We start from the raw sequence: 25,321 nt of genomic DNA on the forward strand, positions 1-25,321 counted from the left end.
AATTATTTCACACACTAGTTGATGAACATCTTACAATAACTCACAGAGCTTATGTTTGTTTATACAGTGAGACTGAAATTATTTTCCTACCAATTCTTTTCACTTAAAGTTTCTAAAATCAATGTCTAAATAACCACACTAACTATATTTATTTCAACAACAACCATGTTCTTTTTTAACACTTCCTTATTTCTTGCAAGTAAATAAGATCATGACCTCTTGCACAAACATTCATTTCTTCCCATGCTAAAATGTTAACCCACTAGCAATGCACTTTTTGGCAGTCAATTGAAGTGAAAAAGTTTTCAAAATATATTTACATAAATTATTAGGGAATATAGATGTTTTTATTATCAGTAAAACAAATTAAATCTGTTATAGCAGCTACAAAAAAAAACAATCATTAAAATACTGTACCACTGCTCATTTAACAGATACACACACACACACCTAATGTACAACTTTGTGAGAAATGTATAAAAATTACTTGCTTCTGAAAAACAACACTCCTGAATCAACCAAGTATGCAACTTTAAAACATGTCAATACTTAAAGGTGCAACATGAGACCTATTGATCCATCTCAGATGTTACACCTTCTAAACTATTAATAAATAATTTTTTTTTAAATCTTAAAGCCAGTCCATTTTTTAACCTTACTTAAATTTACTGCCTCTACAACATCTGAAGGTAACTCATTCCAAAGGCCAACCACCCTGTTAGAAAAATAACACCATCTTAGCTGAAGATAACTCCTGCCCTGGAGAAATTTATGTGTCCTCTAGTCCTACTATTCTTGCTGTTAAATATGAAAAAAACAATAATGATACAACACTATCTGTTCTCCTTACAAACTTAAACACCTAAATCAGATTCCCTAATTCTTTTTTCTTCAAGAGAAAATTTGAGAGATTAAAACTTTTCCTTGTTTGACAACCCCTCTATTCCATGCACTATTCTAGTAACCCTTCTCTGACCCCTTTCCAATATAATACTAGTTGAAAAATGATCCACATTCAAATAAGTATACTCTCACAGATCTCCTATTGATCTTCTTATCTGGATTTTAAAAATGATTCCCACATTATTTAAATTAACATACCTCAAGTCTTGGGTAGCTAAAATAATGGTTTTGTTTCACAAATCCTACAAAATGAATGTAATTTTCTAAAACTTTACTGTCAAATCATTTGGTCACTGTGACAGAAGTGTTTCTCCTTCCACCATGTGTCCTCACATCATATCTCAAGACAAATAACTGCTTAATTTACTCTTGTATCTATAATTAAAGATACTCACCCATAGGTCCCATTGGACCCATACCCATTGGATGCATGGGTCCCATCATGGGACCACCTGGGACATATTGCATGGGTCCTCTCATCATATGAGGCACAGTGGGTAGAGCTACAGCAGGCTGGTTAAAGCCAATGTTTGGAGTTCTACTTGAGTCAGAGTCATTGCCATCATCACTTACAATCACTGAAAAGGTTTTTCATTCATATCTTTAACAAGTTAAAACATGATGTAAGAATAAACTGAAGACCGATAACTAAAGATCAGTGACTGAAAGTTAATATTTAAGTAATATCTCATCAATATACACATTTCAAATCTACAGTCTGAGTATTTCATTCACATAACCAATACAAGTTAAGATGGGTTAAAGTATTAGATACAAGGTGAACAAACCTATGTGAGCATATTGAAGCAAAATAGCATACTACTATGAATATTAATCAGAGGTGAACTAGACTACATAGAATGTGTTTTCATATACAGGTTTAATTTTTCTCACAATTTATAATGTATGAAACAAATTTTATTTGGTAAAATCTTTTCTTGTGCATAACAAAATACTGAATTGTTTGGTTCCTTTTGACCTTATTCAATTGAAATTGACATACTTTTTATTTTCTACATTTTAAAAAGATACAGCATGAATGTAAGTTCACAAACAAAACTGTTAATCACTGATCATTCCAATCACACCCTAACTGAATGGTTAGAATATCAGCATGTTAAATTAACATTAATCTTGGTTACAATCTTACAAGTATATATCTAACAATGAATATAGGTACAGTTGTACAAATACAGATCTAACAGACAATACTGCTACAGCTGTTCAAGTTTAGAGCTAACAATGGATATAGCTACAGTTATACAGGTACAGATCTAACAGTTAACACAGCTACAGTGTAGGTCTAACAATAAACACAGTCTTGGTCAAAATGTTTGTGTATTTTGTAAGAAATAAGATTATTACTATTATTGAGATGAAATACAAAATTGCTTAGTGCTTTCAAACTAAGAAATGCATGTTACATTAAAGGTCTACATATGTATTCTTTGGTAGATCATTTAGGCAGAGTATTCATGATGAAACTGAAGACAAAAGGCAGAAGACTTTCAAAATCTCGTCCTCTACACTTGCATCTCCACAATAGGCAGTTGCCGTCCGTTCTACAAAGATTTGTCTACATGTGTAATATGTATAATGAGACAGATTCTATATACATTGTATCATGAATGATTTATTGGAACAGCAAACAATGACAAAATATAGCATTACATTAATATAAAAAGCATCTATATCCTTGTATCAATTCATAAAACATTAAGTATTTGGTTGGTCCTTCTCATACTATAATAACCTCCTTAAGGCAGCACAGAAAGCTGTGATTGAGGTTACTCATATAGTCTGCCATGATTTCATCCCAGCTTGTCATTAGAAAGTGCTACAACTCGACTACTGTAGTTGGTATAGGGTCATGGTCAGCAATTTTTAAATTCAGTTTTGCCACAAGCTTTCAACGGGATTACAATCCAGAGAATTTGCTGGACAAAAATCTTCTATCCTCCTAGTCAAGTTAATACTGTACAATACACATACTGTGGGCAGTAGCATTGTCATTATGAAACATACAATTATAGCCAAACCTTTTCAATAGCATATAGCAGAAATATCTCCATGTGACTTCTGTATGAGATACCACTGACATTTCCCTCAAGAATACAAACAGCAGATTCTCCACCATGGTGAAAAGCTGCCCAGACATGTACTTCACAACCTTTTACGTTTACAATGGAAAAAGTAATACTTCATCTGTTCTCCAAACAAACAACAAATACCAATCACATAATCAGCTTTAAAAAGCCAAAAACAGGGATCACCTGAAAAGATGGCATTCCACCAGTGTCTTAACTAAGTTTGCATGCTGTCTTCCCTAAGTGACACAGTCATGTTGGCAAATTGTGGATAACATTGATTTACAGATAACTCTTCTTGCAAAATAAATTTGTTTGGTCAGTTTCCTATTCAATGTTCTTCTGAGTATGCTGGAATGAATGTGTTCATGCCATTCCTGACATTAAATGTTGTAAGGCTTCTTTTGATCTTGATATGTTAAACTGATCAAAATGTAGCCATCTATGGTAGTGGAATAATGCCATCTACAAGTAAACTTTTCTGGAACACCTCCTATAGTCCAATGAGATTTCAGAATTCTGGATATGGTGCACTGGAGGTACCCTAGTGTCCTGGCAATGTCCATTTGCTTCAGACCATTTCTGGACAGTAAGCAACTTGATGTTCTATAACTTTTGGCATGACTCTACACCAAGTATAGAGACACTGTTTAAACAAAGCATTGATCTGTTTTGAAAAATCCTATTATACAAAACAGGTGTTATGTATTTGTGTGATGAACGAATGTTCTAAATGTATACAGACTAAAATAACAACTCAATGTGTTTGTCTGACATAACACTGCCTTCTCTGTTACTACTTGGTCATTTACTCAATATATACTAACGTATGTGGAGAGTAACATCAATATAGAATATAGTTTTATCTCAAACTGTAGCTACAGTTGTACAAATGTAATTCTAACGGGGAATACAGTTGTAGTTGTACAAATGTAGTTATAACAGTAAACATAGCTACAGTTGTATAAGTGTAGATCTACAGAACCATAAATAAAATTAGAGAGAAAAAAGACTGATAGTTCAACATTATACGTACTATTCTAAATTTTAAAAAATCTTATACTTTATATATTAAGTGGTCTACCATACATATATATCCAATAACAATCCACAGGTTTAACTGATTATTATAATATAGTTCAAATATCAAAAATATAAACAACCAAATCTCTTGTACTAGTAAACAGAAAACAAAAATTATTACACATTTTCTCAAGAACAAGAAAAAATATTCATGAAATACTTAAAAAAAAACACCAAAAAATGTGTATATAACCTTTAAAATAATTGTTTAAATTTAATGTTGACCTAATTATTTGGATTTCAACAAAAGATGCTGAAAAACTACAAAGTGAACTACATAGACACCATTTAACTGTTTTCACATACTAAACTTGAGAATATAAAATTAAAGACTCCAGAGTTACTCTTTAAAAAATATCTTACTAAAGAACATACACTACTGGTACAAATTTAGATTAATAAATACAAATTGTATATAGTAAATGAAAACTGTGCTATCTTTCTTAGAAATGAACATACATAAAAATATTTTAAACATAACGACTATTCAAAGAATTAACTTTTGTTACATGGTAGGTAGGGTCATTTACTGTTTTGGAAACAATGATTTAGTTTCCCATGCACTGCAGAGCATTTTTGTTTACCCACCAATCATGCTCTATCTGAAATTAAAGAAATGCAAGAGTCTATGGAAATGAGTAAAAGGAAAGCAAAGTGATGGTGAGGTGATTCAGTCACATGAAGAGAAGAACAAGTAGCCAGAAAGAAAAAACAGGAAAGGCCAGTATAGCTTTCAAAGGATGGGAATAACCTTCTCGGTAGAGATCTTCATATGGTCAAGGGTCAAAGAGCATGTCATCACATTTGTATACTTACATTCAAAATTTTATTGAATTACTATTTTACAAATGTTTCACTTTGATATCAAAGTTTAGATTATAATCCTACATTCATTTCTTAAAAGTAAATATTAAAATTTCTAAATATTGATTTATGTGCGTGTCACTCGGTATGTTGAATGTAGCTTTGATTCAAAATATTTGTGATGTCCAAATACAGTCTATAGTTTCTCAGAAATTAAAAACTCAAACTACCAGTACTGATAAGTTAAAATTTAAAATAACCTCTTATATTTTCTATTTGTGAGATAACTAAATTTATCAAATCAAACAATGTGGCCCAAACACCTTCTCCATTTTTGGAAACTTCTTTACATACACCTTCACAACTTTATAATGCATGGTTTTCTCAGCTTCTTAAAGTTGTAAAGTCCCCAAGATTATTTTTGTTCCTCAACATTAAAGGAAGAGGAGTGAGAATGTTGTTCTGCAATATTGATATTATAATTATATGATTTATTTCAAAATACACATGCAAAACCTAAAAATAGTTATTATGTTTTACATCCTCCATTTGTAAAATCTGACTTATCAAAATATGGCAAGTGCCAAACAAGTACAAAGTTGTTAAATGGTAGAAGGGAAAAGTTTTATATACTTTTTCTATTCACTTATTTGTCTCAAGAAATATAACAAATTTAAAAACTCATTCATAAATACTAATAACATATAAACATAAGTAAAGTATTATAACCAAAATATGACTACTGTACACCATAATGAGGGCATTGTAAATTCTGTATTGTTAGCCTGGTACTGCTGAAAAGTTAATAAAATAAAAGTAATAAATATATGTAGATGTATAGTTTTAAGATTTAAAGCTATTTAGACTAAACATTTCTTGTTATAATCTGTAGTAATCCTGGAATTAAAAAAGCATTATTTATATCTATTTCCTAATTTGTTACTGTGGTTATAAGGTCAGTCAATTTAACCCAACCCATACAAATATATAATGCTAAAAATAAGTTATTTTTCTAAATGAAAACATTTTGTAACTACACGAATTTCACATGAGAAACTTGTTTGATATACGAGTATTTTTAATCTTAAAATCAAAATTAATCTGTATATTGGATGGTGAACATTTCAAGGGGAAAAAATGAAGAAACATATTACTTAAAAAAAAATCTGATATTTTCTGAATGAAAGCCTTGTAACATTTACTAATAACCTGCAACATTATGTGAAGATACACATACTGCATTAAGTTATAATGAAAAGATATATATAAAGTGCACAAATTTGTTACAAGGTTAGTCTGCAGACTAGAGCACTTAGTGAGAGAGTTAAAGAGTAGATGAAAAGGAAATAAACTACTGAAGGCCTGGCAATGAATAGAGGTGATTGGAGGAAAGTAACACATGCAAAGAACAGTGATCCCAGTTAAGGGAAAAGCTAGAGAATAATAATCATATTGTGATTCCCAAACTTTTTACAAACATCCCTAGAATAAGTTTGCTGAATAGATTTCCATGAAATAGCCAATGCCTTTAGGTACATTAATTTGAGGCAAAATTTAAAAATATACTTTAGCTGTATTATGGACTTCACAAATATGTGGTTGAAAAGTCTTTTGGCTATCTTTTATCAAGTAAATAGCCACTGATTCTAAACCTTTATACCAATAATTTGGAAATTTATTTCCTTCACTTCTATGTATTTGTTTTACATAAAGCCAGCATTAATATGACTGTTACAGTAGTGGAGTTTATTCTAACTTTCGATATAACCTTCTGTTACAGATGAATCCTGCAATCACCAAGAAATATTTTGAGAAGTAGTCCTGTGATCATTCAAACAGTAGAATGTTCCATTTTCACTGTGGTAAAAGAACATCACATCTTATTTAAAGAAGCCCACTGCTTGTTAGTGACAACTTCCCATTACAGAAAGATAAAACACATTACTGTGTAGTTGTTTTAACTCCCTAGTCCAGAAAGATTAAATACACTGCTGCACAGTTGTTTCTGCTTCACAAAAAATACAGAAGACTTCTACCTTTTGAATGAGTTTGTATGACTGTCATTTTGGGAAAAGGGGCGACATGCATTTACAGCCAGCAAGGTTTGATTTTACATGTGAGCATGGTTCTAGAGAAAGGAAACAGTAACTAACTCAAAGGTTTGATTCTAGAGAAAGGAAACAGTAACTAACTTAGAGGTTTGATTCTAGATGTGAACATGGTTCTAGAAAAAGGAAACAGTTACTAACTTAGAGGTTTGATTTTAGATGTGAGCATGGTTCTAGAGAAAGGAAACAGTAACTAACTCAAAGGTTTGATTTTAGATGTGAGCATGGTTCTAGAGAAAGGAAACAGTAACTAATTTACAGAGGTTTGGTTTTAGATGTGAGCATGGTTCTAGAGAAATGAAACAGTAACTAACTTAGAGGTTTGATTCTAGATGTAAGCATGGTTCTAGAAAAAGGAAACAGTAACTAACTTAGAGGTTTGATTTTAGATGTGAGCATAGTTCTAGAGAAAGGAAACAGTAACTAATTTACAAAGGTTTGGTTTTAGATGTGAACATGGTTCTAGAATGAGGGGATAGTACTTACACAGATTTGGTTTCAGATATGATCATGGTTCTAGAACCAGGAGTCACTAAGTTACTCGCACAGGTTTCCATAATCTGTAAATGACCCTCAGTGTTTCTCTACCCATAAATAACATTTTACTTAATTAAGTGTAAACAGAACTATATGCTTTGACTGTCCTTATTTATAAATAACACAATACACAAAATTAGTTAACTTTAAGTAAATTTTTTAAACTGTTAAACAGTACAGTCTGTCTTTAGTTTACCTGGTAAGTTTGCCGTTGTTAGGGACAATACGATGGCAGTTTGTGCCATTGGTGCCCATAAATGGAAGACCTGAAAAACAGCATTTGAGCCAAATCTCCAGAACAAGTAGCTTTGTTTTTGGAGATAAATCTAATCTTTCATAACAAGTTCTTTAATGTGTAAAATTGTCTTAACAACAATATATAATAATTAAATAACATCTTTTTCTAAACACGTTTTTCTACATGTAATATATAATATACAAGTATTAGCAGATACAAATATTGTACACTATTTACTTGCATCTATGAATGAGGAAAGAATTTACCAATACTTATTAAAACAAAAATGCACTTAAACAGCCTTAATGTTACAAAATTATAAGGTCAGTAAATGTATTCATATTAATCAGCTGCTCAACTGGTACAGAATTTGATTAAAAGTCCTTTCCACTCTTGCATTAATACAGCAACTATTCAAAACCTACAACCTAAAAACAAATTAATTGTTATTATTAATAACAGTTAAATAAAAATTAACATACTTACAATACAGCCAGTTAAAGATCAAGAATCAAATCACTTGTATTTCCATAATCCAAGGAGCACAAGTACAGCTAACATCCTTAAAATTAGTTGCTATTTCCCTGCATTTCTAGCACATCAACACTTTCTATAACCACACAGACATCACCTAATTTTTAAATTAGATCTCAGAAACTATGTACACCTAGTTATATGTAGAACCCATTTCCTGTTCACCAAGATAAGAAATGAACAACTCTTATCAGAGTTACTATATCACCATCATACTGTAATGGAACTGTTGCTAATATGTATGATACTAGAAAAACTTATGACGTGATGTGCAACACACAACTCTGTGAAATTTTTATCCTGCATGCATGCAGATTTCCAATAGGAGTCACAATTTTCCCATTTGGCCTCTGGTTCCCATCATGGAGAACTTTATTTTTCTCCATTTTCAAAGTGCAGATATGACATCATGAATATGTCACATGTGGATCTAATGCTCTGGCACCAAAGATAACTGACTAGATTATATAATTTACTTCCTGTGATGCTAAAAAGGGTATGTTTGTTAAAAGTTCACTCATTAAGCCTCAGTGGCTGATATACCCTTAATTCAGGAAATGGAGAAAAATATATCCAGCACCTCCCCTCCTGTAATCAGAAATAGTAATGTCCAACAGCTGATGTTCATGTATCACTCCAGTCTTACAGTATTGTGGCCAGAACCTAGACATTGCCCATTAAATCTTGTACTGCTACAGTATGAAGGTACAGCAACCAAAACAGTTTCACCAACAGTAGATTAAATCTCTCCACAATTTAAAGAGATGGAACCATTCCCAACAGTTTATAGGTTAAATGAACCCTACAGCCAGTAGCTGTAAACAGTGCTTCTCCAGTTTACAAGTGACCAGAACTAGGACAGAGCATTAAAGTATTAATTATACTTCTATTAAAGAAGAACACCAGGATCTGGTGTAAGAGTTATGTATAAAAGAAGGTAGAAAAAACAGAGGACCAATGAACAATTCACAGCCAGTTAAAAGGTAAATATATGGGTGAAAGAACTTGTTTTATAGTACTTGACCATTCTAAAATGTAGACATGATCCCCTAGCTTTATAGAATACATAAGAATGAAGAAAAGGATATCCTGAAGAATGAAGTGATTTCATGGTCCACAATACCCCATCACAAATGTTTCTTAAAACTGTATCAAAATAAACCTTATATCAAAAGATTTTTCATTTACCCGAGTTTCATTTTTCAAATGTTGGCCATTTTGAATTTATGATATAAATTTGGTTGCATACTATAGTTAGAATAAGAAAAACATTCCTTAGATTTAATGATGTATAAACATTTTTCACTGCTTTATGATCTAAACATACCAAATAATGTAATTATCCTTTTATTAGTTTGATAAGGACTTACCTGAGAAGAATAGCTTGTGAAGATAATTAGATAAAAACTGTACAATTACTTGGTCTTGAATGATCAGACATCAAATAAATCAGTTAATTACTGGTGTTAACAAAAACTAACTTTCCTCAAATAATCCTTGGGTTTAACTAATAAAGTAACTTTAATTTTAAGAAGATTTATAAGAGCCTGGTAGTTTTCTTCAACTTGAATGTCATAAAACAAAACAATGATACAGAGTTTGGTTTTAACTCATAGTATTTCAGGATGACTTACTAAGTGTTTAAAGAGTACACATCTTTGTGATTATCCACATAGATGCACTATTAATGAAAGACAGCTTTATCATCTTACAATAAACTGTATTTATGGAGTATCTTCAAAGCTAAAATTCTCTAAACACTATAGAAATCTGTACAATGACAATTTTATAATGAAAACAGAACTAAGGAAGTAATATTAGAAACACTACTAAATATTAAAGCCCATACTATGTAAGAACTACACTAATAAACACAACACCAACATAATTTATAAAATACAATGCAACAACTGCCACAACTTCTATATTGGAGAAACAAGCAGAAAAATGGAAACTAGATTCAAAGAACACAATCAAACACCTTCACACATTTTTAACACTGCACATCAAATAAACACAACATAACCATAGAAAACACCCAGATATTAAGTAAACAAATATCAACAAAAGGCAAAATCAAAGATGCCCTACTTATACAATAACTAAAACCAAAATTAAACCAATGTAAAGGAACAACTTTATACCTGTACTAATTAATAACCTAACATATACTGTAACATCCCCTACAATCCCACACTTGTTTACTCTCTTGTCCAAGATATGCACCAGCAAACATTCAGTTGCAAACTTTGTTAACCTGAAGATGATCTAAGATCAAAACATCGTTCTATACTTTATATCAAAAGTTTCAAACACACATACCAACCGTCTTGAGATACATTTTTATTTCAAGTGGGTTTCTCATCATAACAAATAAAACATTGACTTCTGTACATGAGCAAGATAAAGATTTCTTTTCACAACATCCACTCCTAATGGCTGCTCAAAAATTACACCTTGCCCAAATCCTAAACATTTAACAAGTTTAAAACATTCTCTTACAATTGTAGCAATCATCCCAACAAGAATCATGACCTTTGGACTCAAGAGCAATATACCAGCTTCCTCCTCAGATCTGTTACAATTAATCATAATTATCTTAGGTAAACTTTTTTTAACTTTAAAGTTTATATAGTTTGTAAGATTTATAAATATGAGTATTTATTCAATTTTTACCTTTCTTCACTGAATGTATTTTTCCCAGAGACATTTTAAATAAAATTCATTACATGTTATATGTATCACATTATTTGGTTTGCAAGGACCACAACAAAATAAAATGGAATATCAATGAAAAATTCACATATCATCGAGTCTAAGATATATTAATCAAATAGAATATGATAATAGTTACCACAGCATACACTCAAGGTAACAGGTATTTGGAAAATAAACTCATGTGAAATGTCTTGGCTAAAATTATTTCGATACTATTTTTAAAATGTTCATGATGACCCCTAAATCATCTTGTCCTTTTACTAAAAGCAAAAAATATTTCTATTTGAAGATTTTACATCTCTTGACCTTGGTAACATATTTTGAGGATTCAAACTTTATTTTCAAGACAAAAGGAGCATCACTAGACTTATCTAGTTGAAAGTTACCATATCTTAATAACAGAGCTTAGACAATGCTGTGTTGTTTGTTTTTTCTGCTGGGTGAGAAATATGCCTGAATTTCTTCTTTTTACTACATCAATAACAATAAAAGAGCACATTATGTACATGACTGCCTTATCTCAGAAAAAATAACCTAGAAACAAGACATTTTGCATCCTTATTAAGTGGATCCTTGAGGAGTGCACCTAGGTATCATTACTTATCAACACATACACACACAAATGTATATGTCTTTTGGAAAACCAACAGATGGAAAAGCCAGTTGGTAACAATGCCTTTTATATCTTGTTGCTTAACAACACAAATATAACCTAATAATATTGTTAGTCTGAATACTGAAATTAAGTAAAATGTATAAACAAAACTTGAAATATTTGTTGATTTCTTGACTAAAAGTCTTCATTGATTAAAGATAATTTGTTTTATATTTAAAATGTTGGTGATTACCTTAATTCAGAAATTATTTAAGTTTAAAATAGCACTATATTTACTGTCATCACAAATTTTATACATTTGGTTCTAGGCTAGGTTATCTCTTGCTATGTCTTTATTTCAAGCTCACTTATTAATTTCTTTAAATCATATCAACATTCACTACATGGCAACCCCCTGCACAGCTCCTTTGCATTCCTGTCACTAAAACCATAATGGACAGACAGTAATCAAACTGTTCTAACTGGATAAATGCATTTTGAGTTTTATCATTTCTATATCTCATAAAAATCAAGCATGATGTGATGAGACACCCACTGGCTTTCATCTAGAGTATATCAACATACTCTCACTAGTTGTTATATTTACTAAATGTAATGTGAAAGACATCTTTCCTGATTATATTAAAGTGACACCAATAGTTAATACGGTAAATTGTCACATTGAAACTAAATATTTTAATTATATTTTAATAAATTATCAAAATATTTGGATAGTTTATTACTGTCTTACAGATGAATTTTGATGGGTTTTTTTATTCTGAACATCACAGTATAACTCAGAAATTCAACTTCTGTTTTTCATAATGGAAAATTAGTTCAGCAACTTTTTTTTTTTTTTAAATAAAAGTTCTTTATAACTGGTATCAATGTTCAAGGAAAATAACAAGCCCAACTACTACAGCTAAATTAAATATAACATGAGAAAAAGTTTGTTAGGCCTACAAATTTACCATTACTAGTTTGCTTTGCTCAATCTGTTACCACAGAATTTGTTAGATGTATGAATGACAAAGGTTAGTAATCTAAAGTAAGTGAATTATTTCAAGGAGAAACAAACTGCTAGATTTAAGTCCTTCATTTTAAGCTGTTTCTGTAAGTTACCAAATGATGTTATTAATGTATATAATGCTTTGGAGCTAAATAAAATTTCTCCCTCACTAAACCTAATGTCAACACTTCATTGAAACACCAACTAACTAGAAATAGAAAACCTACAATTATTTGATAAATAATATTAGACTGCTTACTTTATGAATAAACTTATTATAACTTATAACTGTATAGGAAGTGAAATAAAACACAAATGCATACATTCTCCTGCCTGTTTTTGTCTTTCGTGTTCCTTCACATCTTCATCTGGAATTCCTTCCATACCATAAATTTCTATATCAACATTATTTCGGTTGGGAAGGGAATTAGGAACCTTGTCAATGGTCTCCTTATGAACCTAAGTTGTAGTTTAAAAGAAACACATCACTGATAATTATAAACTTGTAATTTTTTTTTCTACTTTAAACTTGTCATAAAAAATAACATTCTCCTACCTTGACATTTAATTAACACAGATACTCATCTCTCTACAGAAAATTATACAAGTAAAATAGCTGGTATGGGTAAAAAGTCTGTTACCAGGCAATATCAAATCATACAACTCCATCAACAGGAAAGTAACAGTTTTCCTCATGATGAAGAAAATACACACACCAGCAGTGAGTGGTTCTATAGAAAAGTCTCTACTTGAAATATATTTTCAGGTCCTTACTTCTCTTAGTTAAACTCCTGCATTAAAATGATGACTGAGGGGCCAGTGTGAAAAAATAAATTTTAAAACTGACTTCTTTCCAGCAACAGAAACAGAAATACTCCTAGTGGGAACAGTACACTGAGAGACTGTGTCCATCTTAAAGAAGTACAACTCTCTGCCTGGCATAAGTGATTGAAAGAAAATGTAATTTTAAAATAACTTCTTGCTAAAGTGTCATAAAGGGAGGAGGAATATGATGACTGCTCAACTACAATGAATATATACTGGCAAGCAACCAATGTTAAATGTGGCTACAGCACTAAGTCAATTGCTTTGAATTACATACACCAAATCCATATAAGATTCAGTGCCTGTATATCACATAACTCCTCCAAACTGCTTGTCACACAGACTTTCAAATAGTACTAACCAACAAAATGAGTTGAAAATGACATCCCAAGATTTGCACTTAAGTAAACCTTTTCCATCCAAACCCTTGAGTAACCCAAAGATTTCCAAAAAAATATTCTCTTTAAATGCTGGACTCACCAACTTCTAATTGATGCCAAATGAATTGCCAGAGTTTCCACAACCATAAAATGTTTCACTCAGTCTCCTAGGGAACTCAGAAAATTTGAGAAAATATTTTTATGAAGTTTCCCCAAAAGTGGTTTGTGAATTTTCCAGTAATTTACATTAGAACACATAAATAAGTAGGCCTACTAATTAATGTTCATAACTTGGTTAAATAAATTAAACATGCATTATAGCAGCTCTGTAAATGTGGATCACAGGCCCACAAGTTTGTTAGTACTTACAAGGATTTGCAGGTTCAGCTATCAATGGCTAAATAGATTTAGCTTGTAGTTTGAGCACTACCCAGTACAAAAATAAAAACTGATGTAATAAGAAAACATTATACACAGCAGCTGATTTCATGCATCAGAGCAGACAATTATCGTGCAGCACAGGGTAGGTACATCTAATAACTTCAATACAACATTCTAGTGTATAATTACTAGTGTTATATCAACACTAATATTTTTATCATTGAGAAAGAAACACCAGATAAGCCAACACTTCCTTCCCAAGTTTGTTAAAAAAGTGAACACTATATTTTATATTTTTTTTTTTTACTTTTGAATGTACATATTTTCCATTCAAACTGTTACTCCATTTTGTTTTATCAATTGCTTATTAGGTATGTCTAATTAATAAACTATTTTAGTTTAAAAACACTTAATGATAACACTTAAAATGATTCCTGTTAAATAAAGATTTGTATTGCTCAAGTCAGATTCATTCTTTTAACTAGTCACAATACAACGTCCTTTTGCAATGAAGGTTTATTCGACGTAGTATTAGTATACAGCAACAAACACCTACTCAAACAAGGTTTTCTATTTTTATTTAAAATATAAAATGAATACTGGTCTAAGTAAAACATTTCAACTACATAAATGTTTTATTTCATTTAAATGTAAAATAAAAGTTTTCAATCAAACTAGTATTTAAGGTAGCATAATCAGCTAATTATGCATCACTTTCACATATTAGCATCCTATTTGTATTTATATACACAAATCTATACAGATCCATTATCTACATTTATCTACAATTTACCTTCGGGCCACACAAAGAGAGTAATTTACCTGCATACAATGAATAGCAAGGCCTGGTCCAGTGTAGAGTTTCTTGTGACAGATGTGACATTTGAAGTGTTTGGCTTTTTGATGTTGGATCAAAATTTTCTCATCATCAAATTCTCTACCACAGTACCTTACTTGAGTTAAAACATAACTGTTCAGGCAATCAGATATATTCTCTTCCACAGTACTTTACTATAACACTATGTAACACAAATTTTGTTCCTTGATAGTATGTGTTATTTCTTAATTGCGTATGTTGTAAAAGTACAGAAAATGGCTATTATTTCCTTCAATCTTTGCTTTTGTGACCTGGATAATGAAATTTAGAAATTAACCTATTTTCTTTGCAAAAATGTGCAAATTTGCAATTTTCATTTACTTAAGGGCTGAATAAAACATGAATCAAGATTTACATGTATTTATTATAAAGTTATACAAAAATGAACAAAAATGTTTAGAAATGAGAAGTTTTTTTGAGATTTGCAAATGTAATGTAAATCACTTTCATGTATCAGCCACCAAATAGTCTCCCATCATGTTTTCGTTACATGCTCTTTGGTAGCAGCGTTCAAAGTCCAGTATATCTTGGTGGAAGTGTTTGCCTTGCTCCTCTGAATACGCTCCTATAGTCTCCTTGAATTTATTAAGATAAGCATCAAGGATATGGACTTTCAGGGACATCCTGCAGCCCATTTTGCAAAAGTTCTTCACAGCCTCAACCAGTTCCACATAACTTTCAGCCTTGTGATTGCCCAAGAAACTCTGAACCGCTGTGACAAAGTTGCCCTAAGCTTTTTTTCCTTCCTACTGAGCTCTTGGAAAATTCTGTGCACTCCAGGATCTTCTTTATTTGTGGTCCAATGAAGACACCAGCTTTGACCTTTGCCTCAGATGGCTTAGGGAAGAAGTCTCGAAGGTACTTGAAGGCCGCAGATTCCTTGTCAAGAGCTGTGACAAATTGTTTCATAAGACCCAATTTTATGTGCAATGGTAGGAACAACACCTTTTGGAGGTCCACCAGTGGCTCACACTTGACACTGTGCCTCCCCAGAGTACTCAGTCCATTGTGGCCAGTGCTTCCTGTTGTAGTGTGCTGTAGTGTCCCTGTTGTCCCAAAGGCAAAGATAATAAAGAAACTTGGTAATGCCTCCTTGGAGACCCATCAGGAATGCCACCATTCTGAAGGCTCTGATAACCTCCCAGCCATACTCATCATGCTTCAAGGCTTCTAGCAAGGTCTTGACACTGTTGTATTCCTCTTTGAGGTGCACTGAAAGATATTTAAATTTTAAAAGGTCTAAAATTTGTATAACATAAAATCTTACAATTCAGGCAAGCAAAAATTGACCATCTTACCTTCCAGTGTTTTTTTTGCAGTGCTCGCAGGTAAAATGAGGTTCCCAGGGTTTGTCTTGATCCCTGACAGGCATGCCGAAATATGCCTTGTAGGCTTCACATAGTTTAGCAGATGCTGTCACAAAGTACCTTTTTGCTTGTCTTGATAAATTGGCCACATACATAGCAGAATGCTTGCAGCTTCTTGATGCCATCTCTGATAAAATCAGATGAACCTGTGTTCACTTTGGCAGCTTGAACTGAAGTGGTGAGTGGTGAGCCCCTGTATACATATATTACTATCAAAAGTTCTTGAAAATTCTTGTAAGTTCGAGAAAATTCTTTATCAACTACTCAGCATTGAATCTACCTGGAATGTTCTGGAAAATGAGTAAATTTGAAAATTTCATTACTCAGGTCACAAAAGCAAAGTTTGAAGAGAAAAATAGGTCTTTTCCATTTACTTTAGGCATAAGCAATTGGGAAATAACACTTTCTGCCCAGGAACAAGAAAAAGTAAAAATCTTCTTACATACTGTAATTAAACTAACTGTTCAGACAATTAGTTATATTCTCTACCACAGTACCTTACTATAACACTACATAACAAAATTTTTACTTTCTCTTGTTCCTGGGCAGAAAGTGTTATTTCCCAATTGCTTATGCCTAAAGTAAATGGAAAAGACCTATTTTTCTCTTCAAACTTTGCTTTTGTGATCTGGGTAATGACATTTTCAAATTTACTCATTTTCCAAAATATTCCAGATAGATTCAGTGCTGAATAGCTGATAGAGAATTTTCTCAAACTTACAAGAATTTTCAAAATTTTTTAGAATGTTGTAGAACTTGCAAGAATCTTCAAGAACCTTTTAGAATTTTCTAGAACAGTGTCAAGACCTTGCTAGAAGCCTTGAAGTATGATGAGTATGGCTAGGAGGTTATTGGAGGCTTCAAAATGGTGGCATTCCTAATGGGTCTCCAAGGAGGCATTACCAAGTTTCCCTGTTATTTTTGCCTTTGGTACAACAGGAAGCACTGGCCACAACAGACTCAGTTCTCTGTGGGGAAGCACAGTGTAAAGTGTGAGCAACTAGTGGACCACCAGGTGTTGTTCCTACCATTACACATCACAAGGCTGAAAATTATGTGGGACTGGTCGAGGATCTGGTAAAAACAACGGCAAAATAGGCTGTAGAATGTCCCTGAAAGTGTATATCCTTGACACTCATCTTGATAAATTCAAGAACATGAAAGCATACTCAGAGAAGCAAGGTGAGTGCTTCCACCAAGATATGTTGGACTTTGAACGCCTCTACCGAGGAACATATAATGAAAACATGAAGAGAAACTATATTTGGGGGCTGATATGTGAAGGTGATTTACATTACATTCGCAAATCTCAAAAAACTACTCGTTTCTAAACTCATTTTTGTATAACTTTAGAATAAATAATGTAAATCTTGATTCATATATAGTTTCATTCAGACATTATATAAATAAAAATGTGCAAATTTGCCCATTTTTACATAGAAGATAGGTTAATTTCTAAATTTCATTATCCAGGTCACAAAAGCTATGTTTGAAGGGAATAATGGTCATTTTCTGTACTTTTACAACATAAACAATTAGAAAAATAACACATACTATCTAGGAACAAAATTTGTGTTAGTGTTACATAACTGTTTAGAAAATTAGTTATATTCTCTACCACAGTACATTACTATAGTTAAAGCACAACTGTTCAGACAATTAGTTGTATTCTTTACCACAGTACATTACTATAGTTAAAGCACAATTGTTCAGACCATTAATTGTATTCTTTACCACAGTACCTTACTATAGTTAAAACATAATTGTTCAGACAATTTTATTTTCTACCATAGTAATTTACTCTAGTTAAAACATAACTGTTCAGAAACACCCTGATGCCAGCAGCAGATTAGCTGCTGAAACATGGGATAATACTAATGAATAACTATTCATGATGACAAGAAACCCATTTGAAATAAAAATGTATTCTCAAGATGGTTGGTTTGGGTATTAAAACTTTAACCAAAATAGAGAACATCATTTCAACCTTCTTAGGTCATCTTCAGTAACTGATAGTTGTTTATCACACCTTTGGGATGAGTGTGTAAGCTGGTATGAGACTGTAGAGGCACTACAGTTAGAAGTTAGGTTATTAATTAGTATAGGTATAAAAGTAGTTCCTTTATATTGATTTCAGTTGTTGTATAAGTTGGGCTTGTTTGATTTCGTGTTTGTTTATACTTGTTTCCCTACTTAGTATATGGGTGTTTTCTATGGGTATGTTTTGTTTAAGTTGCAGTGTTCAAAAATGTGTGAAGGTGTTTTATTGTGTTCTTTGAATCTGGTTTCCATTTTTCTGCTTGTTTCTTCAATATAGAAGTTGTAGCAGTTGTTGCATTGTATTTTATAAATTATGTTGGTGTTGTGTTTGTCAGTGTAGTTTTTACATAGTATGGACTTTAGTTTTATACCTAGTTTTTTGAATAAATTTAATGTTTACTGGAATTTTGTGTTTGGTTACAAGTTGTTTTTCCAAATGTTGGTTATTTTTTCACTGATATCAGTAATACTTGGTATACAACAGTTTAAGGTTTTATAGATTGTTGTTTCATTTATTATTGACTGTTTGTTGTTGGTCTAGGTGTGCATTTAATTTTTTCAATAGTTTATGAAGGAAATTTGATGTTGATGAAGTGTTGTTTTACTTTGTTGATTACATAATTCATCTTATCAGGTGAACATAGTTTTGTGGCTGTGTTTATTTGCTTTCTTATATGTTGAGTTTTTGTTTTGTTTCACGTGTTGAGTCCCAGGGAATGTGTGATCCAGCAGGGGCAATTTTTTTCTGTCAGTTTCTATTTTAAATTGTGTATTAGCTCTGTGATCATGAAATTGATAAATGTTATTTGGTTAGATTTCTCATGTTTAGAGGTGAACTTAATATTGGGCTATATGGAATTAACGTGGTTGAAAAACAACTGTGTTCTGTAAATGTGAATCGAGCAATTGTATTATCAACATATCTGTACCAGTATTGTTTGTAAGGCATGTAAGGCCAAATTCATTGCTTGAGATTCAGTCTGTGTCATAAAAATGTAGGTAGTTTTTGTTATTAAACACAGTCAGTTTTGGTGGTAGTGAATTATATTAGGTTGCTAACTGGTTGCTGGGTTTGTGTATTAACTGGTTGGGTTCTTGGATATAAAGTTCTAAAGCTATCTTACAAGCTTTGGTGGTTGGGACTTCTGTAATTTATTTTAATTAAAGTTTGAATATCCACACAAGCCCTGTTTAGAATACATAATTATAGCTAGTACCTTATCCAATATTAACACATTATAGGGTACACAGACTCAAATCCTATGCTAGAGGCCAGTTTCAAGAAACACTGATATCTCACCCAAACCAAAAGATAAAAACACTGTTTGAATTCAGATATTGTCAAATTAATGATGTACTTCACATTCAGTTTCAACACCTATCCCGTAGTGTTCTTTAATCACATGTTTTTTAACCATATTCTCCTCAGCACTTAAAGTAAGGTCTACACTAGTATCATTCCTAGTCAGGATTTCTACATGTGGAGATAACTTTAGAAGGCAATAGTGAGATTTTGTTTTCTATCTTACAGCTTTGTAGCAAAATTATCTTCGTTTCTAGCTGTTTCCCTGAAATTACTTTGTTTGTAAATATGGTGCAAAAAATTATTACATGTAGCTCTACAGTAATTGTTTTTCTCAAAACAATAAGAGAAGAAAATTAAAATTAAAAACCTATCAACTCATATTCATTGTATTATTCAAACTTACTGCTCCAGTATTGTTTAACCCTGATTAACTTACAACAGTACTCAAACTATTTACAAAACACTCATTGTAACACAGAACCACATGTCAAAGACATTTACAGCTCTATGTTAAACTATACAAACTTATAAAAACCTTAGGGTGACTAAGAGCTACAGTGCTTGAAATGTTTAAAAGTAAACAAACAACATCATTAATTTACATATATTATTCACAGCCATTGCAATATTTTCCTCTTATGAGTTAAAGGCTTCTAAAAGTAACATCTTCATGACCCTCAATTTACAAAGATCCATAAACACCAGTTTCACCCAACATATTCAATTCTACAAATATATTGAGGTTTTCACTATTTTAAAAAAAAATCTATAATTTACATATCAGTAATACCAACTAATCTATTCATTACATGCACTCCCTCAAAGCTAACCAATTTCCCTCACTAGCACCATAAAAACACAATTTACAATTTCTATTAAAACTTCCTCAAACAGCATTTACCAAACACTTGATCAAATATCAGTATCTATTCCCTACCAATAACCCATCCCACAGGTCACAGTACATGTATCCTACATGTTCATCCTATGATCTCCATCTAGACAGATTTTCCATTTATAATTTCTTTTAATGGACACTATCTTGTCATATTAAAAATAAACAAACAAAAAAACAATAATTTTTGGTACAATGATAGATAAAAATCTTTATTATTGGTTACAGTTTTCTTTGTTCAGCTTGTTGTTGAGACCAAAAGCACCTAATGCAAAATGAAATTTACTTTAAAAAAAAATTCAGCATGAACCTCTTCTTTCAGTGTTTTAGGTGCAACTTTTTTGTAAATCATCAAAATAGTCCACAATAAATTACCAATGAAAACAAGAAAATCCTACAGAAATCAGAATCTCAGTTTCCAAACTACACAATTGTCTTAAAATTTAAAAAAATAGGAACACAGAACTTGTGTATAGATATTTATTCAAAAGTCAATTAACCCTTTACAAGTGGCCTTGGTATAATATATACAATTTCATATACACACTAGCACGTTAAGTATTCATCCTGTAACTTTTGATACAACGTGTATCTTCACAAAATTTCATAGACTTTTAGTAAAGATTAAAAGTTTTTTGTGCACAAGGAATTAGATTTCTCAATGAAATTTTTCCTAAAAATTTGTTTGTGAAAGTAGAGTCCATTTCGTTACTAGTCTGAGTGCAAAGTTATTTCATGTTATGACTAAAATAACTACTCTTTGTTCGAAAAATCTCAATTATTATTTGTGTAACCTTGGACATTTTAAATGTTTGTTTTCAATAAGTTTGGTTTGTTTTGAATTTCACACAAAGCTACATGCGCTAGCAGTCCCTAATTTAGTAGTGTAAGACTAGAGGGAAGGCAGGTAGTCATTGTCACCCACTGCTAACTCTTGGGCTACTCTTTTACCAATAAATAGTGGTATTGACCATCACATTATAATGCCCCCACAGCTAAAAGGGTGAGCATGTTTGGTGTCAGGGATTCAAACCCACAACCCTCAAATTACAAATCAAATGCTTTAACCACCTGGCCATGCTGGGCCATTTTCAGTAAGACTTTATATTTTGGTTTCTATACTCTGTGTGGTGTCTATCAGCTGACCATATTTGTAATCATCATATAAAAATTAAGAAAAGTATAAATTGTGCTTTATCTTATGATAAAATGACTGCATATTACAAAATGAAAATCAAAACATTTGGCCAAAGTAGCTTAAGTCTCATGTTATAATACAAAAATAAAAACGTTTGGTCTACCTAGTTTAAGTCTCATAATATTATATACATATTGTTTTGTTTTTTTTATAATATTGACCTTCCAGTCATATCTAGCTAACATTACATAACTTGCACTGATATGGTGCATTTGCACTCGTGTATCCAATAATATAAAACCGACTTCTCTGCCTTGGCTGTGTTTTATTGGACTAGTATTTTGTAATAGTCACATTTCAATTATTATACGTTAGGTACATATATAAATTATTACTATTTATAAATAAGTTGTGAAACATTTTTTCATAAAATATAGAACAATAAATAAAGCACACAATTATCTCTTCCAGGTACAACCTCTGAATTTAGCTGCTTAGCGTTTTAAAATTTCACATCTGGAGGATATCAATTTATTTCAAGATTTATATACAGAATTAAATGACCAAAAAGTCATAAACAACTACACTAATACCACAAAATTCAACTATAATTTTATTGAGCTTAAAAGCTGTTGATTACTTATTCACATCATATACTCTAGTTAGAGTATCTAAGGGACCATCTCAAAAAAAGAGTTGAATGGGGCCACTGTATGATTCAGTACATCTCAGCAAAATAAAAAAAATACAAGGTTCTTATTTTATATTCTAGCTTATTAATATTAGTAATTTGAGTTTTTAATTTGTACAAAACTATAGACTTAGTATTTTGACATCACAAACATCTAATTTTAAGCAGTTCTGCATTCAACATACGACGACTCACTAGGAACTATATTTAGATGTTATTTTAATATTTACTTTTAAATTTAAAAATTACCTCTTATACAATATTAAAGTTTGAATTATTGTCCACAATTTGATTCCTAAGTTATTGGCGTAAGTTTATAATATAGTAGTCCAATAAAATTTTTAATTCAAGTCAACAAACATTATGACATAGCCTTTGACCTGTAACCCAGTACAAAAAGGTTAAAATAACACTTTAAGTACCTCGAATAACTTTAATGTGTAGTTTTAACTATGTTTACATGTAGCTCTAATTTCAACAAAAACAGTAACACTAAACTTAATGTAGCTCTTTTCAACAAGAAACAGTGTTCCTATGTAGTAAGTTAACTACAATATATCCTGAAACACATGCACTCGGACTATTTGCTAACATAACACTTGCCCAACAGTGTTAACAATTTGATGTTCAGTATTCATTTTGATATACTGTAGTAAGATAACTATTAAAACAATGTCTGATTTTACTTTTTGTCTTAAACACAGACTCAAAGATAGAGTTCTACTAGTGGATGTATTGATTACCCCACAGTACAGGTTAGCACAGTTTAAAAATAACTTTGACCTTAACCTTGTCAAATATTTAAAAAGCTATCATATTTACACATTTTGACAACACTTGTCAACTGCAGTTATGCTTATTAAACTATAAAAATGCTCAAAACCTTAATATTGTAAATAATTAGAAAACTGCTTAATATACTTATTTTATAACATTAATTATAATTTACATACATACAAATATACTTTGTTTTGACACAATACCCTAGTTGTAAAGACTTTTGAAACAAACTGAACATTGAGTCTATGTATAGCCACACAGAGGAAAAAGAATTCTCTGGTTGGCTATTAAGTTACTTTGGAAATAAATTTAGCAAGTTGAGTGTTAGAAATAAATATTAATATTTTGGTCAGAATTTCTACCTTTCTTTCCAAACAAATAACTTTAAATTTTGCATAATGACATACAAACACTGCATTTTTCAAAGACAATTTAACAAATAATGTATGATAACCTACATTTATAATACTTATTTGCACCAGAGTTAAAATTTATACTAAAGGTTGACTAGTTTTATTTGGCAGTTATAATTTTACTTTCCATGACTTCAGTACATCTTTGGTTTCAAAATATTTGAAAGTTAATCTTGGAAAGTAAAACATCCAAAATCTTATTATCAAATGGGAGTGTGTCTTAGAAAGTTCATGTAATTTAAATAAAACATACATACAAGTCAAATCATTTCCCAAGTTTATACTCAGATGTGATCATCTAACTATCTTTTGTGAGATAATCAAGCCAAAACTTCACACAAATACCTTAAATAATAAAGTTTCTTCCACAACCCATTCAAGTTGTCTACAAACTTTATACTCTAAAAAGCAAGTTCCTCACCATCAAAAATGAAAACACTGACATTCTGCATAACAAGAAAATTCATTTTTATAATTTACTAGTTATGCAAATTACTGCAAAACAGTATATCTCAGCCTAATTCTATCAATTTGTACTGCTTCCTTTAAACCCTGTATATTACTCTGTCATTAATGCCATTTATACCAACATGTATTAGAAGAAAACAACTTATATTCCAACACAGATCATCACATATATCATCCAAACTCACTTCTTTTCATTCTTTGAAATCTAAAAGTCCTTTCAAATCAATACATACAGTCTCCCACAACCAGAACCTCTAACTACTATGATCTATAAGAATTTAGGATGAGAATCTTATCTGTGAATTTTATTATCAAGTATCATATAACTAATTAGTTATTTCACACCAATAGTTATAATTGCCCATTTTAATTTCTCAGTTCTTTATATTTCAGATGTACCTAGAAACTTTCTACTTAAATTGCTAGTAGTGACAAATTTATCTAGTTTCATAAGTTAGCTCCGGTAATATTTGAATTTAGGCCTACATTTTTTTTTATAACTACAATAGAAGTCTTCAATGTCCGTATTTACAAAACTTAACTTTAATTTCGGCGCTTCACCTCCAGGTATATTTTCACAACTTGGTTTAGATGGTACTTTACAGCTAATTAGTACTAATAGTAGTAATCTAATTTATTTTAGAGATATGTCCACCATTAAGCCTAAGACATGAGATAAGGATACCAGCACCAAGGTTTAGCGGGCTTCTTCTTTTTTCGTCCCATATCAGAAAAAAAAAAGATTCTGTAACGTAAACTATAAAATTACGAAAATATTCAAACTCCAAATAAACTAATTATCTAGACGTAGAGTGCAAATTGCAATTTATTAGCTACCTATTCCACAGTACACTAATGTTAGATAACCTAAAGACGAGTTAGACCTCAATATTTTTCCGTCTTTTTGTATTACAACTTGGCTCAATTCCGCTAGGGTGATAACCCAAGTTTAGGATTTACTTTCTAGATAAACTGCTAACAGTTTTAAGCTTGTGTCCACAGGCCGATAATGTTCTTCTAGAAGTAATAATTAAACCTAAATAATTAGTTCGATTTGTGTGTAGTTTCTGCTTTTTATTTTACCTCAGGAAAAATTAAGAGTGTGAATTAAGTTTTTCTTTGAAAGTTTGATTGAAAGTTCGAA

At 31.3% G+C, this 25,321-nt stretch overlaps 1 protein-coding gene across 2 annotated transcripts in view; it reads right to left on the reverse strand.

Moving 5' to 3' along the window:
* The window catches only part of LOC143239753 (BUB3-interacting and GLEBS motif-containing protein ZNF207-like), a 38,515-nt gene extending 13,401 nt beyond the window's left edge, over window positions 1-25,114 (reverse strand). For both annotated transcript variants that reach the window (XM_076481209.1, XM_076481208.1), the window contains exons 1-4: window positions 24,863-25,114; window positions 15,025-15,151; window positions 12,940-13,075; window positions 1,299-1,481 (exon numbers count right to left, since the gene is read on the reverse strand). In XM_076481209.1, coding sequence (XP_076337324.1) covers window positions 1,299-1,481; window positions 12,940-13,075; window positions 15,025-15,151; window positions 24,863-24,903 — 487 coding nt within the window. In that variant the 5' untranslated portion in view covers window positions 24,904-25,114. The remainder of the gene's footprint in view (window positions 1-1,298; window positions 1,482-12,939; window positions 13,076-15,024; window positions 15,152-24,862) is intronic.
* Window positions 25,115-25,321: the final 207 nt, after the last annotated feature.

This window comes from Tachypleus tridentatus, chromosome 13 (genome assembly GCF_004210375.1).
Source record: "Tachypleus tridentatus isolate NWPU-2018 chromosome 13, ASM421037v1, whole genome shotgun sequence".
In the NCBI taxonomy this organism is placed as follows: Eukaryota; Metazoa; Arthropoda; class Merostomata; order Xiphosura; family Limulidae; genus Tachypleus; species Tachypleus tridentatus.